At 40.2% G+C, this 19,623-nt stretch overlaps 1 protein-coding gene across 2 annotated transcripts in view; it reads right to left on the reverse strand.

The window, feature by feature from the left end:
- Positions 1-19,623, reverse strand: part of AHRR (aryl hydrocarbon receptor repressor) — an 82,199-nt gene that overhangs the window by 19,993 nt on the left and 42,583 nt on the right. For both annotated transcript variants that reach the window (XM_071736932.1, XM_071736931.1), the window contains exon 4: positions 7,443-7,543. In XM_071736932.1, coding sequence (XP_071593033.1) covers positions 7,443-7,543 — 101 coding nt within the window. The remainder of the gene's footprint in view (positions 1-7,442; positions 7,544-19,623) is intronic.

A 19,623-nucleotide genomic window follows, 5' to 3' on the forward strand; every position in this document is an offset into this window, starting at 1 on the left:
CAGTCTTGCCTGGACCTGCTTTCTTGCTTGTCACTTCGCTTTACTGAGAGCAGAGCAAGGCTGCAGCTGATTAGCTTTCCTAAGCTGAAAATGAGTGATATACCGGAAGCAAGCATCAGCTGTAAATACAGATTAGGCTACTAATTTAGAATGTCACTTCAGCCCAGTTAAGTGGTGTAAGATTGCAATTACCTATGATAATATACAGGCATTATTTAAAGTGTATTTCTATTTCTTAAGGGTTTGGTTTTTTTGTTTCGTTTTTAAATACATGACTTTGCCATCTCCAAAAAGTCAAAAACAAACCCTCATGCTGAAGGTGGTGTGGAAGGAACAGTGTGTTATGATTGCCAGAAGTCCAGTTCTAGTCATAGACTCAATCCCAGTGCATCTGTACAACACGCTGCTCACATGTAGATATTGAACCTATTGATTAGTGAGAATGGTTGCCAGAGATTAGCTCTCAAGTTAGGAGAGAAAAAAACCCTTTCCAAGCTGAAATGGGAGAATATGTTTTGTTGGGGAGGAAGTCACGTGGCTGCTGGACCATCTCCAGAGGCACTGAAATAGCCTGAGCAGAAACAGAGGAAGCGGCTGTGAAAAGTGAGCTCGGGTGGAGCTGGCTGCGATGAACAGTCTGGAGACAGCAGCAGAAATCTTAAATTTGGGTCTACGTTTGGTCTGTGCCCAAATCTTGCTGATTCTTTATCTTAATGCTGCTGATGGACAGGTTCTCTGTCCACTGGTCCACTTGAAGTTTCTCAGTTAGACCTATTCATATGAAAGCAGGTTTGCCTCTGCCCTGACAAGCGGAAGCCAACGTTTCTGATGCCAGTGCAAACCAGAGAGGATGCTGTCTCTCCTCACTGCACACCTGCACTGGCTGCCAGCTTCCCCTCCTCTATCACATTTAGCACAAGATGCTTGTCCTGATTTTCTGATCTGCTCGCCGTTTGTTTCCACCTCAATTAAAATCTGTAATTTCGTGTTGGAGAAGCACTAACCCGCAGCAGTCCAATGTGTTACCCTCACCCACAGGCAAGGTTTGAAAACAAACACTCATTGTTGTTTCCCATTTTGCTAAAATGCTCCATGCAAGCCTCTGTGTGGTTACCTGACTTTTCTTCTTCAAATCCCTGCTTAAAACTCCTGCAATAGTCCTGGGCAAGGTCCAGCTGCTCTTACACTGGAAATTGCGGTTACCATTATGTTCATTATTTCTGTGAGCCATTTCATTTGTCCATCAAAATGTTTATTTCATCACACTTTATTTCATCACTTGTGAATCTGAAAAGAAAAATTGCAAATCTGAAAGGAAAGGATCACATCTTTTTATTTTGATCTGCCCCAGTCAAGCTGGAGGGTGCCACTGCTTGTGTTTTAGAAATCTCAGTGCTGTGCTGCAGCATCATGAGCATTACAGTTGTAACAGTAGCACCAAGGACTGAAGTAGAGACCCAATGGTATTTAGAGGTCACAGGCTTTTCTGTCCAGATTTGTTTGAAAAGGAAAAAAAAAATAATAAAAGGAATAAGTGAGAACATTAGTTATTTGTTTAAAGGGAAACAGAAAGGATATTTTTTGCCCAGAGTTGTGGCTATGCCAAATTTCAAGTCTGGATTTTAGAAATATGCCTATTTGTAAAGAAAAAAAAAAAAAAAAGAAAGGAACCAGGGCCTCTGAAATGTTCCTTTGTGTTTTGTCTGTGCCTGGCAAGCAGAAAGCGAATGTACGCATGGGATAAAATGGCAAGTTACTCCTGACCCCATTTATGGCTTTTTTTTTTTTTCATGGATAAATTCTCTGTAAGTCATCCCAAGTGACTAATGTCAGCTTAAATCATGTCATCTGAATTACTGGGAGAAGGTTCATGTTTGAAAACAAAGGAAAGTAAAAGAGTTGTTTGGGTAACTTTTAGAAGTTATATTAACTGAAAAAGAAAACGCACTGAGACTACAAACTTTTTATGCAAACTTCCTATTTTGATGGCCCTATCTTAAACCAATAAATTAAAAATGAAGCACCATATCACCACCTAACAGGATTTACTTTAGAATGACTGTACTAGGAAAGTCAGAACCATTGGAATCTGAAAAGGAATTCAAGATCAGAATGAATCAGAAAGTCTCTCTATACCAGGTTTTCATTTCTGGAGTCTGTGCCTTGGTCATAGCCCACTACGACAGGGATGTTCTTTTGTCTGACTCCCAGTTTTCCTTTTCAAGTTTAAAATAAAAAATAACAGGAAAAGTAGAATCTCTTGCTTTCAGACTGAAATTCAAACTGGAGTACCTTTTTCAAGAGCACAGTTTTATCAAGTACTTTTATCAAGATTACATAAATCAGTTGGGAAGGAGGAAGTGGAATTAGACTAACAAGTTCAAAAAAATTACAGGAAACCAAGTGGGAAAAGGGTTTCCTATGTTATTTCCTGATGCAGAATGAAGAACAGCACCAATAGGATGTTTTCTAATGTATCATTTTCCAAGTCCCTTGGAATGAAACTTGAACTTGAGTTCAAGATGTTAGTAGAGGCCACCTGGAAACACCTTTTAGTGCTAAAATGTGGACATATACCTCTCTGTTCAAAGTAACTCCCAGAAAGCTTATTATTTGCAGCCACTTTTAATGTATCAATATAATGTTAAATTATACTCTTTAAGCCTGCATTTTATCAAATCCTGAGCCTTTTACCTAGAATAAAAACTTTGATTTTTTGTTTTCATTAAGAATACTTGGATTCTAGTTGGTACTAAAGCTAAAGGGGAAAAAAGTCTCAACGACTTCAGTGAGAGCTACCAAGCAAGAATTAAAATTTGCAATTCACAATAGTGTCCAAAGCTGTGATATGGAATTATTAATATACAAAGAACTTGTCTGCATAATGAAGTGCCTCTACCTGATTATGCTATCTCTTTGCACCAACAGTTATTTCCAAACACAAATTCTGGTAGCCATGCAAATGTTACAGCTCCAATCAGTGAAATCCATCTGCTAAATGGTGGCACAAAATCATGCCTACAAAACACAGAAGATCAACTTGAAAAATCCAAATTTAGATGATTAAGTGGCTGACATAGTGAAACTAAGATTATTGATACCGAGGAAGAATTATAGGGACCACACTACCAAAACTAGCTTTCACTGGTTTTTCTCTTCTGAAGACAGACACGATTTTGAGGAAGTTTTTTCTTTACTTTTTTTTTTTTTTTTTTTTTTTTTTCATCACAGACCATATATCTGTGATTTTAAGACACCAGGCATCTGACAATCTCTGTCTAAAAATTTAAATAAGTAAGTTGCAGTTGTAGTACTGCTGAGGAAGGGTGGAGAATGAGATCTTTGCCATGCATTAATATATAAAGTGTGAGTAATTTGCTTCTTCTGCTGTTGGTGAAAACTAACATTCTGTCCTGTATTTGGCTGGAAGAAATGAAGTCTCTTTCATATGCATGAGGAGATTCCAAAGCCTTCAGCAGCTCGCTGCTAAGCATATACATGGGGTGCATGGGTCTCCTGGACAGTCTGCTGATATGCTAAAATGAATAAAAATTGGTGTAGCTACCTCCAGATGCTCCAGAAGGTTTGCAACCAAGAAGGTGCAGATGCTCCTACTGAAGGAGCAGGTGATTTTGGCATCAGAGCAATGTTGTGGGGGCTTTTGTAGGGAGCTTGTTGTGTCTCTGAACTATAATCAGAAAATAGGCCACAGGTCTCTTCAGCACGCAGACATGTCGAGCCTTCTGGGTTGCAATTTAAATTATGCCTGAAAGGTCCTTTCATTTCTTGTTCCCATGCATGGGTTTTATAGTGAAACATCTACCAAATTATAGACCTTGTTATTCATTTTCATCAGGAAAAAGGCAACTTGGGCCTGCATAGCTAATTATTTCTGCTCAGCAACAGTAAATGTACAGTGTCACTGAATAAGAAATAGCAGGGTAGTGTGATGACTGGCATCTTTAGCACAGCCATAAAGAAAAACATGAGACAAAACCACAGAAATGTGATTTTTGTGCCCTGAAGCCTGGAGAGTAGAGGAGTCATGTGGAAATCTGTCTGCAAACTGTGCAAAAGAGTGGCTTAGAACATTCTGAAAAACAACATGGACCTTCCCTGAAAGAGTGTGAGCTTCTGGTGAGCACAGAAATGACAAAGGAGACCAGGTCTGGCCTTTATCAGTATTCATCAGCAAGATGGGGCTTGACAGATCCAGGCAGTCTTACTCCATCAGCATCTGTTTGCGAGCTGCCCGGATCATCTGTATTTCTTTTTAATGTTTTTTGGCATTTTGGATATAAAACACTATTTTCACACCTGAAAAGAATTATGTCCAGTACATCTGGAGACAGACATACCATAAATCCTGTGCTGCAGCCTACAACAGCAGATCAGAAGACCAACAGACTTAACAAAGAAGGAAAGAAAGCCCATCAAGACACCTCCTTCAGCAGCAAGGGTGGAGACAAAAATTTGAAAATCTGTGCTTCCTCCATAAGAAGCAGAAGCAACTGTCAATGAAGTCTCAGTGACAATTTTAGCAGGATGCTGCTCAGTATATGGGTGATGATTACACAAGAAATAGTCAGAGGTGATGATGGGGCCGCTGCCTGACCGCATGCCATTGAGTAAACAAGTCCAGAGAGGGCCATCCTCTCCACAATGGGCATCTGAGTCTTCTGGTGGGATAGTTTAATGCTTGAAAACTGCACGTGCATTTGAGACAAAGAATTACCTGCCCGGGAGTGTAGACTCTGAGTAAGGACTTGAGACTGTGAGTGCAGCAGAGCTGGGGGGAAGAGCTGGAGGAGGCCAACAGTCATGAGATGATTACTGCAATCAAGGATATTGCCTAGATACCCACCAGTGATTCATTCTTATTTTTCCAAGTCATCATTTTATTGTGTTTCTCCACCCCATCACCCTATAAATTCTATCTGGATTTTTTGACTGCCAATACAATTTATTTTCCCACTTTTCTGGTTATGGGTTTGGCGCAGTGTTCTTTTTTCAGTAACAAGCTTCAGAAACTGAATGTGTCCCTCTTCTGCCAGCAGGCATGTGGCACAAGGGTTGCAACACCACCTGTCTTGGAAAATATTTTGAAAGTGCAAATTTAAAAATCATTACTGCAGTCAAGCGGTCTCCAAGGGGAGAAAAAAGCTGCAAAAATTGGGTTTACTCAAAAAGATCACCATCAAAATTGAACTTTGGTTTGTCTGTCTTCCCTCCAAAGGGGAGCAAGGGTGGCAAGAAAAGACTCTCTTATCCAGAAGAACTGATCTTAAAACACTAGAAGAAATTATTTACTTAGATACCTGTTGTGCTCCACTAAAAGATCTTTGATAAACCGGTATCATTGTTTATTCTATGATTGCTGATGAAAGCTATTTGATTATAGCTGTAAAAATATCTATAAAATCTTAAATAAAAACCACATGTTGTGGCAGAGGCCTTTAGAAATAAAAAACATTTTACACATACTTTGAAGACAGCCTAATTCCAGTGTTTTCTCACAAGCTGAAGGGAGAACTACTGCATTGTTCCAAGACTTGGGAGTTACAGATATATTTTTTACCAGTAATTTGGGTTCTTGTATTTCATATTTCTACCTATTTTTCCCTGTTTTTCCATTAACATTGCAGCTAGGGGCGATATTTTTCACAGATATTTTGGTGACTCAGGTTATTCTTGTTTGCATTATATAAATCATCAAGGAGAGGTTGCACAGCACAAGCTGCTGTCAGGAGAAGGAAAGTGGCTTTTGAAAGCTGAAAAATATCTTTTGAGAGTCAATAAAGCTCCCACACTCAGAAGCCAAAATGCAAAGCAGAGCAACGAGAGCATAATTGTGTGGTCCTCCTTGGAAGGGATCAGAAATGTGACCATTCAGTTAAAGCCCCATGGTGCCTAATCACCAACACGGTGAATTTGGTCAAACAAAATCCCTCACTTTTCTTCACATGCCACAATCACCGAATGAGCATCAGAGGCCAAGCTCAGTCCCCAGGAAATACGTCCAGCAAGGCCTAAGGAAAAATTCATCCTCTTATTCTGGGTCAGACATGCCCATAAATGAAGCCTAGTGAATACATTCATCTTAAGATGCACTTAGCCATCTAGTTAATGATCCTCATGAGGTATGACCCTGGACAAAATAATTCTCATATATTCAAAAGGAATGTAACTCTTGTATGCCCTGCAGTAAGCAGACCATCAGCATACTGAGTGGTATTAGTCTCTTGTAACCTACCTGAAATGACAGATCAGTGTTCTCTCCATGTGTTCCTAGCAGTAGGGCAACTGCCTGAAGATCCTTAATAATCATAACTTGTTATATACACCCAGAAAAACAGAGATTAAAGGTAGGAAAGCCTCATTAAAAATTAGGAATTCACTATATCTATATTTATAGTACACCCTCTACTCCCTATGCATTGAGAATGGAAATGGTTTCAAATACTTCCTCACAGCCAAACACCTGATTTTGGCACTAATCAGACACCTCTGTGTTGATTCGAAGTACAAAATTAAAATCTTACGGAGTATTAAGAGGAAGGAAAGCAGGACACCACCTTCCATTCCATAGACTTGAACTGTTTATGATATTGAATCCTGAGATAAAATGTCTTTTTTTTCTTTAATAATGTACATTTATTTGCTGGAGGCTACTACTCAGTTTACATTTACATGTAAATGTAAACTTAGAGCTGTCATCAAAACACAGTCTTTATACCACTAATATTATCCTACCCAAAAAAGCCCTATATGTGTAGTTTTAATCACACAGGAATTTCTGAGGACCTCAGCATGTAAAAGGCATTATTACATCACGTGTTTGAAATGCAGATAGATCTAGGATGGACCTCTGTGCTCTAGCTGGGTCAGTGGATCACAGCAGTATTAATTTTTCATCCTGATTAACAGATCCAATTCTCAGTAACAGTGTGGTCCTTTTATGCTGCTCTGCCAATATAAAGTCATTCTGAGGGGGATAAGAATACATACAAGGAATAAATTCTGTAGTCAAGGCTCCAAGACAAGCTCTTGGAGCATAGAGCTGAGGAGGTAGGATAAATGGCAATATCCCAGATTAATCTTAGATCAGATACCAGGCACACTCCTGTTGTCTCCCTTAAAGTATGGGCCAAGGGAAATAAACCTGTGCTATCACTCCAGAGGAAAAAGAGGTGTGAGCTGGCCTGCTGGAGCTCACTGGTAATTTCAAAGATGTAGGGGTAGGAGGTACAGCTGCCCAAACAGAGACTGCCTGGACTGCCAGGACTGCCAGCTTTGCTCTAGCAAGAAGCACTCACAAGTGTGATTGCTGAATAACTCACACCAAGACCAGCCATTTCTTCAAAGCTGCCACAAAGCATGAATATATGGTCAAACTGAAGAAATTAGAGCCAGAAAAGACAGTAATTTTTTTTTTCACTCACTTCTAGTAGAAGTCCACCTTCTTGTACAGCAGTCTTGTTAGATACATTGTCTTCTTTTATTGCTTGGCCAACTTGCTTCTTAAAGTGCTTTTCTTGGATGGCTGTTGGAAAAAGTTATTGTCAATTTAGAAGTCATAATGAATAGGGCTGCTAAACTAAAATTCTTATTTAGGCACTTAACATGCATTGATTTAATTGGAAATTATTGTCATCGTGGTCTGGATCTCAGTTACTGACAACTTTCTTTCACTGTGAGGGAGATAGATACATATTTGGCAGTCCAGATGTTTTTTATGTGAAATATCTATCACATTTTTTATTGGACATATTTTTTCCATTAGTGTACTCTACATAAAGCAACAACAAAAACCCACAGGAAAGAAACAAAAGAAAGTTAGCAAGTTGTTTTGTTTATAAAAATATGTATTATGAGAATATAAAGATATGTCTATATATCTCAGAAGACAAGGGGCTGGAATAAATTTCTTATTCTCAGTGTTGACCTCCTTAGCATCAGATTATTTTCAGCCTCAATTTTCCCTATTCCTTTCTATCAGTGTGAGCCTGACTGAGATATTCAAGGGAATGTTCTTAAAGATTTTAAAACTGAGGTTAAAAATTTGCTTTTATCACATCACTTCCTTTCTGAAATTAATGAAAATCTCTCATCATAGATTAAAATTGCATGCATTCTTCTTAATGGGAGTCAAGACATGTGCTCTTTCCACACATTCATGATCATTTCTTGATCTGAAATACCTTTGAATACTCATACCTAAATTTTCATATTGGTATAGCCCACAGAAGAATTCCTGAAATACAGCCCCATTTCTGGGGATAATGAAAAAATTTCTGAGACTGACATCACTTGATACATGGGGTTTCTGCATCGTCTAGGGTATATGACAGGAACCTGTCTGTGTCATTTGGTCCTTAAAGATTAAGGAGTCAGCTTCACTCTTACTGCCACATCCCAGAGATGAGGCATACAAATATCCCAGTAACAAACAAAGATTCAGTTTTCTGTTTGTTCTCCTCTCCATGGAGAGAATGAGAGAGGAGAGCATACCAGTGAGATTAGCTCTGGGACATTTGATACACATTGTCCCTTCCAGCCAGAGCAGAGAGCTGGAGCAGCCACAGCCAGAGATGGTTAATAATCAAAATAATAGGGTTGAGACAGACAGGAATTGTCCATAAAAAATCAGAATAAGAAGAGGAGACAGCCAGCAAGATTCTAATGCTCCTGAGCTTGTTGCTAAAAGTCATGACAAAAGGATTTAAACTTTTAGTAAGATACCAAATTAAGGAAAAGGTCTGCATTATTAAATTGCATTAATAATATTAATAATACATTCTACCCACAGAATGACTGTGGGTAGAATCAAAATGGAACAACTTCCTTTCCAAAGGGCTGTACAAGAGCAACAGCCTAGTGAGGGACTGCTGCAAGATGCATCAGCATTTTATAACAGATGATGGCAACACTGAACCACACCGACTGAATATTTGTGATGGTTTTTAGCTTACATTGTAAATATTTGACTTCAGTGATAATGTCAGTCATTACCACAAATCAGTCATCTCAAATGTACAATTAGATGTAATAAATCTCTCCCCTGGGCATGGGAAAACACATCAGGAAAATCCCAAACTGCCTGAACCAGATCCCTACACATGTGTTCCAGCCAAAATGATTTTGTGATTCCAGACTCGTTAGCTAGGCTGCTATAAAGGGGATATACAGATTCTCCAATCTGCTTTTTCATGTTTTTTCACCTTTTGAACTAATTGGAAAATGTTGCTTCCCCACCACCACCACCACCATCAGCCGAGCCTTCTGCTATGCCCATCCATAAGAACAGATGCAGGGACACCAGTGACAATACTTTTTAAAAGCCCAGCCCCTTTTCCAAATGGCCTCTTCCAGGGCTCCCCCTCTCAGAAAAGATGTTTTTGTAATTACTGACATGGTGGTTTGCAGTTTTTGTGCAGGTTAAAGGACAGACAGGGAGGGGTGAAGGGAAATGAAGGCTTTCTTTTTTTTTTTTTTTTTTTTTGGTACTTTCTTCTGGTGTTGTGAAAATTCCACCAGTTCTAACTTCATCATTAGTGGAAACTATTATTCTACCCAACTGAGCGGGCCAGAGCTCCCTGCCTGTTTGTTAGCCTTCAGGCTCACACAAACACAGCAGCAGAGGCACAAGGGATGTTTGTTCCCCAGCTCATCTGGCTACTATAAATTCCATCTCCAAATGGAAAGTATTTTAATGTTATTTTGCCAGCTAGAGTTACCCGTATGTTCGGCCACACACATCCGTTTCATAACATACCCAACCCACAGGCCCGGGCTGCAAGGAGACCCATTGCACCATCAAAGATGAATGACACCCTCCATGCCAAGAAGCAAGAGCTCCTCAGAGGCAGGGATGTATTTCCCCCTTGCACCTGAGGCAGCAGAGCTGCTGCTCACTCTTGTTCTGCCTCCTCGTGATGGAATTTTTAATCCACCCAGTGCTTGGATGATGCTGCAGTGATGGCTCAGAGGAGCTACGGCTGCTGGAGAGAGCTGTCACCTGGAGTAGGCAGGGGAAGAAAGTCCTAAAAACCACTCAGATCCCCAAAATGGATGATGAGGAGAAAAAGCCAAGACAGCTGTGATCATGTTTAGACATTAAATAAAATGGTGGCCGTCTGGAGAAAAGGCACAGCCTATGATAATGAAAACAAATGAAAGGCTGAAGAATGCAGGAGTCTTTAGTATGGGGTGAGGAGCAAACTGAGGGAAGTTAAAAAATAACAAACAGTGAAGAATGATTCAGTGACCTGAGGGGAAAACTTCTGGCTGTTGGAGTTGCCATATATTATGAATGGGGCAAGAATGAAAACCTGCTATTGCAGGCAGTCTGATGAATGCTGCTGGCAGAAAAAAAAAAAAAAAAAAAAAAAAAAAAAAAAAAAAAAAAAAAGTTTTAGCCTTATGGAGACTTGAACTGTTTTGTATAGGAGAAGCAACTCCTTGGACTAGATTTTCCACAATCCAGCATAGAGAGCTCACCTACTAGTCCAAAACTGGCAAACTGAAGAGATGAGAAGAAGGACCAGCAGGGACCTTTTTCTGAATAGAGCTTATCTAGCCTGCGTTTCCACAACACAAAATAAAACAGAAGATGGAGCTGTTCTGCCAAAGAAGATGAATGAGCGTATTGATGCCATAGGGAGATAAATGCAAGCACTGGGTCTGAGAGTTTTGCAAGGTCATGAAATCTAGTGAGCATGGTGCTATCCCAGGCAACATTAAAAGCCCACAATTTTGGAAATGGCGGGTCCCTTAAAAGGAGAACACTGTGGAAATACACAGGGCAGGGGGGGCAAAAGGGGTTAGAAGGAGGAAGAAGAGGGAGGAAAAATGACCAACGTGGTTTCCTGAGGCAAAGGTCAAAGATCTGAGGACACTGTTCCAAATTCTGATCTAAAAGAGGTGAAAAAAGTGGGAAAAAAGAAACAAAACAAAAACCCCAAAATTAATGTAGACTTAGAATTGATGGCTAATTAATCTGAGGGAAAAACGTCATTATAAGTTTGGCTGAATGGAGTATGGGACTGTCTCAGACAGTGCTGCTGAGCCCTTCACAGCTGTGCTGTCTCTCCCCAGAACACCGTAAAAAGCTGAGATCTCTTTTGAGCCTCCTGTTCTGAAATGAGCATCGCTCTCTGCATTTGCAAACTCCTTGGCTTGAAAAACAAATCTGGAATATTGTAAGGAAGAGAAAAGCTGCCTGACAGATTAAAGTCTATAGAAGAATCATTAAACCAGACATTTGCTTTGCCCTAGAAATAACAGAACATGTATTCATTGCAGAATACTCTTCAGTTCAGAGGGGATGGAAACTTCAAGACTCTCATAAAACCGTACTTTTAAACCCATAGGATTACATTCCCCAAAGTGTTCCTGTACCTCTTCCCACACAAACACAATCTTTTTTCTTCAGAAAGCAATCAGCAGAATTACTTGCTGAGCTAAGCTCTGAAATAAACTAATGCATGGTCAAACTGTACCCCAGCTGCCCCAGGGGTTTCCTGCTACCTAGGCTACCTGCATCAGCCAACAGGCAAGAAATGAGCAGTGAAAGGATGCTGTTTCCCACCCAAACATCTTGCCTGGGTTCACTTGAGGTATAAGAAGGGGACAGTACTATCTTCTTCAGACTCAGTATGATGCAGGCATATCAGTTTCAAGACTTTCTACTGGCAGTACCAGTGAGACCACTTCTCTCCAGTGATGCCCAGGGGCTAAACTGTCTCTTAAAACAGGCAGATGAAAATACCAAATCTAGCTTGCAGGGTCAGAGAGAGTGCTTGATGAATATGAGTCTTAATTTTTCTGTGAGTTGAAAGGAAGAGAAAACAGGGTCTTTCTTCCTGGATCTCTGAGCTGCAGGAAGAATCAGCTATGCATGTTACCCTGAATGATAACAAAATAAAACAAAACAGCAAGGAAACACTTGGTAGGAGCAATTCTGCTTAAGTAACCTAGAGCCGTGAACTGAAATTGTCTGTTTCCTCTTGCTGTGCTACAGAGAACAACGAGTGCCAATGAGGACAGTACTCTTTAGGTGCACACTAAAATTAAACAATATACAATGTAAAGAGCAGCTGTAATTGTACGTTGCCAAAAAATACGAAAGGGATGTTCGCATTCTGAAATGCCACAGCAGACAGGTTGCACAAATGCTTTGGAAAAGAAATCAGCACCAAAAATGCACCCCCTGAATAAAAAAGAGTCCTGCTGAGGAGGCTCCCAGAGCACCAGATGAAGTTATGCTTAGCAGCACTGCAACCCTTGCCTTCCCAACTTAGCGGTTTGCTCAGTCTGCTTCTTCTTAAGAGATGCTTTGAAATCTGACTGCCCTTTGAAGTTTCTCGAGTACAGCATGACATTTATTTAAGGTACAACCCGAACTGTTTGCTTTCCAGATCCCGTCCCCTCTCTCCCTCCCAACCACTCTTCCCCTTTCCCCATCCAGCCTCGGCCACCCCGAGCCCACAACGCGCGCTTGCGGGGCACCCAGGAGGTGCCACCACCCCGCGGAGCTTTCGGGGCGCCCTCGTAACACCCCCTCCTGAGACTTTCCTGGGGCGGGGAGCGGGGGGAGGAGAAGTTCCCATTGCTGCTGCTGTTGCTGCAGCGGAGGAGGCAGATTGCTGACCAACCCCGGCCCCGCTGTCACGCAAACCTCTCCGGCTGTCAATCCGCCGGCGGCTCTGACAGGGTCCTGGCGCCCGTTCAAGCCCTTGCGTGCGAGCAGGCGAGCCGCGTTACCCTATGAAGTATTTCATAATAACAACAGCTGTTAAATATTGATGACTCCTGGCAAGCGCTGAATGCTTTTCGGGGAGGTTAAGCCTTCGTGTAATGGAACCTAATTCCTCATTATATACTGTATCGGATATCTGGAAGTTGCCTAAAAATAAAATAAAGGGAAATTTTAAAAGAAACAAACAAACAACCCCCCCCCCCCCAAAAAAAAAAATTAAAAAAAAAGAAAATAAAATAATTAAAAAAAGAAAGTAAAATAATTTTTAAAAATTTTAATGGGGTTTAAGGTAAAGGAGCAGCAAATAGTTCTCCTTTAGTGCAGCGGGGAGAGGGGAGCAAACCCGCAGAGTTAAGGGTGAGGAGTGCCCCCCCCCATGTCAGATCCCTTCACAAACAGTAAAAAATTATGCCAGAGGGATCATCAAAACGGGTGGTTTTGCTGTATTCCACCAGAGGATTCTGTGATTTTAGAAACTGCAAATGAGATAAACTTTCTAAAATGGCGATCCTGCTGCCACTGCTCGCTCTCTATGTGAGAGTACACATGGAAAATATTTCTACAGAAAAACACAGAAAAGAGGGAGAAAGCTTGCATTCCTAGAGTTTTTCTATGAACATCAGCCCCGAGAGATCTGGGTTGTTAGAAGATTTATTAGTGATCAGACAAGATATTAAGGATAAGATCTCAAAGAGGGTTTTCAGCAGGCAAGAGAAGGAGCAGGGCGAGCCTCTTGCCTTGGGCAAGTCCTGATGTGCTCTCCTCTGGTTCCCAGAAGAAATACCCCCTCTTCCTCACGCAACCCTCTAAAACCCATCAGTTCTGTCCTTTCCCTTTTGACTTAATTGTTTAGTAAGGTTGTGTCAGGAAGGGAATCAGTCTGAGGCAGGAGTTCATCATCAACCGACCCGACCAAGTCTCGGGGATGGAGCTGGCGTGGTGCCTGGGCAGGCAGCAAACGGGGAGTCCAGCAAAAAGGGAGCATCAGAGCCAGGGTGTGAATGCAAAGAAGGAAACGTGAGCTGAGGACTTCTTGGGGAGGCAACCAGGACAGGGCATTTTTTCTTGCATGTGAGAAAGAGATCTGTGTGCCTTTGGGGAATACAGTTCAGATGAGGAAAGCTGAGAAACTGAAAATGTTCAGACGTACTGCGGTGCAAGGACTTATGTGAAGCTTTGGGAAAGTATTTTACCTGTAAGCAACCCAGGCCTATTTATTGAGTTGGAATAAAGAATCATGGAAACTTAGGACACTGCAAGTCGGAAAGGACCTCTGAAGGTCATCTGGTCCCACCCTGACCAAAATTAAGCTGACTTCAGGTGGGCAGGTTGCTCAGGGCTTTCATTGAATACCCTCAATTATTAACTTTTTCCATTTTCTCCAGGAAAATGTTAAGTATTTCATTACAAACAGGATTAATTCTGAAAGGTAAGAAAGAGCTCCTTATGATTTTAGGTGAACTAGCATTAGAATAAGTTCTGGATGGTCATTACCTTTTTCCATAATTCTTGGTCTGTGAAATGAGTAGAATAATTTAAGAGATGCTGGGAATAGTTAAGTGGCTGTCATGAAAAGTGCATGTGTGTGGAAAATGGGTTAATTAAATTATTAGTGATTCTTACAATGTTTTTTTGGTGTTTGATTTTATTGGTATCTCAAACAGCCAGCTCACAAGAAACCACACTTCTACATCATTGTTTTTATGTATTACGGGACTGTAACATCTCTCATAATTTCTGAGGGATCACAGATGCAGAGAAAAGCTGTGCCTCCATGAAAAACTGAATTGTGTACTAACTATATAAGCAATAGACTCAAAAGAACTTGCCTAGAAAGCACATTTCATCTTTGCAGCTTACAAGTTGCAACCTTTCTCTCTTCCTGTAACTCAACAGACGATCTCCCACATACACAACCCCAAGCTGCAGACTGGCATAGAAAATATTGTAGAGATCTGTTTGCATCACTGTGAGTGAATATTTAGGTTATCAGTTGGCCTGATAGACTACATGAACTATAAAACTGCTGAACACATGCAGTCCCTCTAAGTTATCCCAAAATATAAGACTTGCTCCAAGTAATTGTCTTCTGTTTCACCTTCATAATTCCATTTGATCACCTACTACTTTAAATATGATGATTTGATGATGGGAACCCACTGATTTATAGGTTCAGTCCCGGGGCCTTAATTTCATCCCTGTATAATTCCATTCTAAGTTTAATTAAGTTGTAATACATTAGCGTGCCTGGGTGTGTATTTGCTTGCACACCCTTAAATTAAATCCCAAAATGATAAATAGAAATGGGTTATCCTGTCAAAATACAAGTTGAATCACAAGCCTGAGTTACTGGCAATCAGTAAAAAATCTGAAAACTGCTTGGTCCTTTCTACTACTTTCAAATCAATACTCCTTTGAAACTACTTTCAAATCAATACTCCCATCCCTCATAAAAATTGAGATGATCCCAAGGAGTTCCTTGCTCTAAAGGGGCATGAACTTCTAAATTGTATGTAGTCAGAATTGATACCTACAGCATAAGTTTAGTGTAGAAAAAAATTAATTTCAGAGAACTATTCCTTATTTAGAAAAACATGTTTAACACTGCTTAGTTCCAGACTTGAGGACAGCAGGATGTAGATTCAGTGTAGTTTTATGTTTGCTTTACTCTAGTTTTCATTTTCCTCCACACTGCACTCCAAAACACTGCATGTTAGGCCAATATTGAAGGACTCAAACTTGACCAATCTAATTCACAGCCTTAAGTGTACTGCAGTGTGTTCTGACCACTGCTCAATGACAGCATTACAAGAATGTTTTAGAGAGGTAAAAGAAAGAAATTTTGGAGACAAGAACATCAGACTAGATGGACCACTGGTGTGACACAGTAGTGCATTTCTTATGTACTCACTGCAACGCCATGACCTTGTCTGCAAGATTTGTTGCAGACAGAAAATAAACAGCTGAACAAAAGCATCTGTGACACAAAACAAAGTATATCACAGAGGCAACAATAAGAAAAATCAGAACCTTATGAGAAAGCCTATATGTGACTAAATTTAAGCATATGATGAAAGACCAGTTTGTGACTAATCGTTGCATCCAAACAAACAAAAATATTTCTTTTATGATAAAAAGCTCCTAGAAATTCATTTGAGTCTGAAATATTTTTCAGAAGCATAAATAATGAGACCAAGATCCATTTTACTGGAACGACAGCCAAGAGAAAAGCGTAAGTAAGCGACTACAGCCTACTGGCATCTTCCCCACTTTGGAAAAAGGAGACTGTAAGAATTGCATCTTACAGAAGAAATGCAATGAAGTCCTGATAGCACATTTATCTTGAGAATATCAGAACATTTTTAGCCTTTATTGGCTGCAGAAGATGTGCACCATTTTACCCTCTTTGATTTAGATGTACAGTTCAGAACATTTAGTAAATCAATCCCTGCAGAAGGAAATCAAATCAAGACCAAACGTGAAAATAAATGTAACTGAGAAAGTGTATAAGAAAGCATCTCTCCCCCTTCCTGATTAAATCAACCTGACAATGACTGACTTCTGTGAGATTTACATGATCTCTGCTAGCCTTGTTTGATTTGATAACCACTTTTCCAGGCCCATGTTTCAAATAGACTGCCTCCTGAGCTTCCCCTCTTCAGTTTCTGCCAACTTTATAACATTCTTGTCCCTTTTTAATTTCATTTTCACCATTCTGCATGGAAAGCCACAGGCTATATTCATACCTGCTAGCTAGCTCCAAGAGGGAATTTAAGTCAGTATCTCTTCGAAGAGAGTTGAAAGAGCATGTGTCAGTAGGCCAGTATATCACCCAAGAGACAGTTTAAAAATAGCCAAAGCATACGATCTGGAGAGGATAAAGGAAACCTTTAAGATGAAATAAACATTGCATCTAAAACATTCACGCTGAGAACTTAGTGCACAGGATGTGCATATGTTGCCCAGAAAACCAAATCTGGCTTCATCAGTCTCAGAGTCAGAAATACTGCAAGTGCAATTCCTTAATATCTCCTTTATGCAGCAGGCATACTCTATCAGATATTAAAGGCAAAGACATGGCCACATTTGCTTTCTGCTGTGCTTTAAATAAGAAAACACACTGGACAGCAGGACTAAGAGCATCTCCACCTCTTAAGTCAGTTGGATGGCACAGCACACGGCCGCACCGTCGCCCATCACCGCACACACCCCGGGGAACACGGCACTCCCTTCCCAAGGCTGAGCTGCTTTGCTCTGACCTTTTCTGCTCTATGTGGAGACTGCCACGATGGGACTGACCATGTGAAGAGCTGCCTTGAGAGGTTAAATGAACCTTGCAAGCTGTGGGAAAAATATGCCTGAGAGGAAGTCCTTGAGCTTTGGCTTTTCTACACCGGGAAGTAAAAGCGTGCCGAGACAAGATGCAAGCGAATGAAACATCAGGAACAATATCTAAGAGTTAAAAACAATCTTTCAGAATTGATTTGCAGGGTAATTTTAAAACACTGAACTTTATTCCAGACCTTTTTAGAATGCTAAAGAAAACCAGTAACATGAAAATCTTAACTAAAACTCAGAGTGAAGAACAACCCAACAAGAGAACTCACATTAATATTTCAATGTACGCATTTAAAGACTAGTCCCGAAAAACTATCCAAACAGATGGACCTTGCTCCCAACTGGAATACCCTGTAATTCAGATGGCCTGCAGGGAAAACGTTATGGCTTGTCCAAAAATAAATTGCTTAGCAAAACAGGAACTTTCTGCAGAAGTAGAAAACTTATGCACACGATGTGTTCATTTGCTACAAGAACCTTAATTTTTCATTTCCTCACAAACGTTTTGCTTTGCTGTTACTCACAGCCAGGTTCCATGCTCAGAAATAGATCCTCAGCAGATCCTAAAGACCCTAAGAAGTCCAGTAGAAGGCTTATATGTTCTCTCCTTCCTTAGCACTAGAGAAATTCAGGTTTTCTTAATGCCACCATCCCTAAGTCAAAGACTTACTCAATGATGGATCTTCAAATTTTCTAAGTGTAATAGAAAACACTGTCTTTAAGAAAGGCAAGAAAGGTAATATTTGAAACCTAATTTGACAGGTAATGTTTGAAAGCTTTAAAAATGTAAATTGTGGCCCTTCTCTGATTTGCTTTTCAATTTTTAAAAATAGAGACTACTTAGATACAGTGATAAAATTAAAAGGCAGCCATAGGTTTCTTATCAGACTTGTCCCATGTGAATACAAGGAACAACCAAACGATGTTTTGCATTTCAGAAACAAAGTTCTAGCTAATAAAATATAACCTTTTCTCCAGTTTCAACTCTTCTGCATATGTGTCATTGACTTGAACAGGCAAGTCTGACTCCTGTGAAGGTGCTTGCTGCCTTGACTCATAACAAGCTACCAAAGAAGTAAGGAACATTCCTTATGGGATAGGGACAGAAAAATCACCTCCCACTCATGAAACACACAGGACTGCAGCCTCAGCTTTCAAGGCAATTATAGATAATGACAGCTTTTTTACAGTCTTTTATGTGTGACCAATACTAGGTGAATAGTAGATATAAAGAGATTTACGATATGTAAATTGCTTCTGGTACTTCTTACTCAGTCAAGGGTTTCTGGATGAAAACTGGTGATTTCTTACCTACATCAGATCCATTTTACACTCATCGTTTGACATAAATATCAGTTTATATTGTTTTTTCATTGGTTAGAATATGATCTTTATTGGGTATACACTGCAACTTGCTGTCAGAGTCAGCCCAATAGCCAGTGAATCTAAACTTATTGGCACTATGCTAAGGAAAATATGAAAAGGTTTAAGGCATAAAATGAATATTGCAAATGACAAAATGTAAAAGCAAAGATGCTTTCGCACATATTCTTAAAAATGTGAAGGTTAACTGGCTGAAGTGTATACTCTAGAGTCTACTTTGTGTTAAGCTGGGTATTTTTCAAGGGAATCATTAGAGACTTAATCTATGAACGCTGCATTCAAAAGAGGAACATTTTTTTCTCCTGCCGGGGCAGATTTGCAGGGAGGAGGCTCATTTCTGCCTTGCTGGTCTGGCAGGCAGCAGAGCTCGATTCCTCTGATCAAGAGATCACTTTCATAACCACTTTTCTGAGGTCACAAATGAGTCTGCTGCAGTCACGCAACCCCTCGCCTACCAGAGCTCACTACAACAATACAGGTTCAAGGAAACCTTTTAAAGAGCAAGCCCCTCCTTTTGACCCACACAGAGATAAGGCACACATATGTTTTGGTATGGGCTTCCCCAAACATCTCGTGAGACTTTTTTATTTCAGTTTGAGCAGGGAAGAAAGGTATAGCTTGGAGTTTTGGCTGGACGGAGCCATGTTGCCTAAATGGAATTACATAAAAGTTTAAGTTAAATAGCTTTTAAACTATTCCAGCACCTTTTTCAAATATTTATTCAGCCCATTCCTTTTTATGATCTTAAAGATCCATGCCTGCCAACCATGGGCTGCTGTGAATTATGCTAATTAAGATATTTAAAAGCCATGGTAAACAGTCAAACAAACATTAGATTCAAATAAACAACAGATACAATTGCCCTGAATTAAACACTGCCCTGTTGCAGTGTTAGAAGCACCAAAAATTCAGAAATGGTAAATCACGAACCAGTTTTGCTAGCAAAAATTTATTCTGAAGAAATATTATGAAACTGCAACGAGTACTACTTAGAGCTTCCATCTCGGACAGAAAAACTATTTTACATTTTAGCTGACAGTGTCCCACAAATGGCCAACATACTCATCTGCTGTATGCATGTGCCTCGTAGGTGGCAGCTGGAATGACCTTTGGGTGATGAGGGGCAGAATGGAATTTTAAGA

Source organism: Heliangelus exortis, chromosome 2, assembly GCF_036169615.1.
Source record: "Heliangelus exortis chromosome 2, bHelExo1.hap1, whole genome shotgun sequence".
Classification (NCBI taxonomy): Eukaryota; Metazoa; Chordata; class Aves; order Apodiformes; family Trochilidae; genus Heliangelus; species Heliangelus exortis.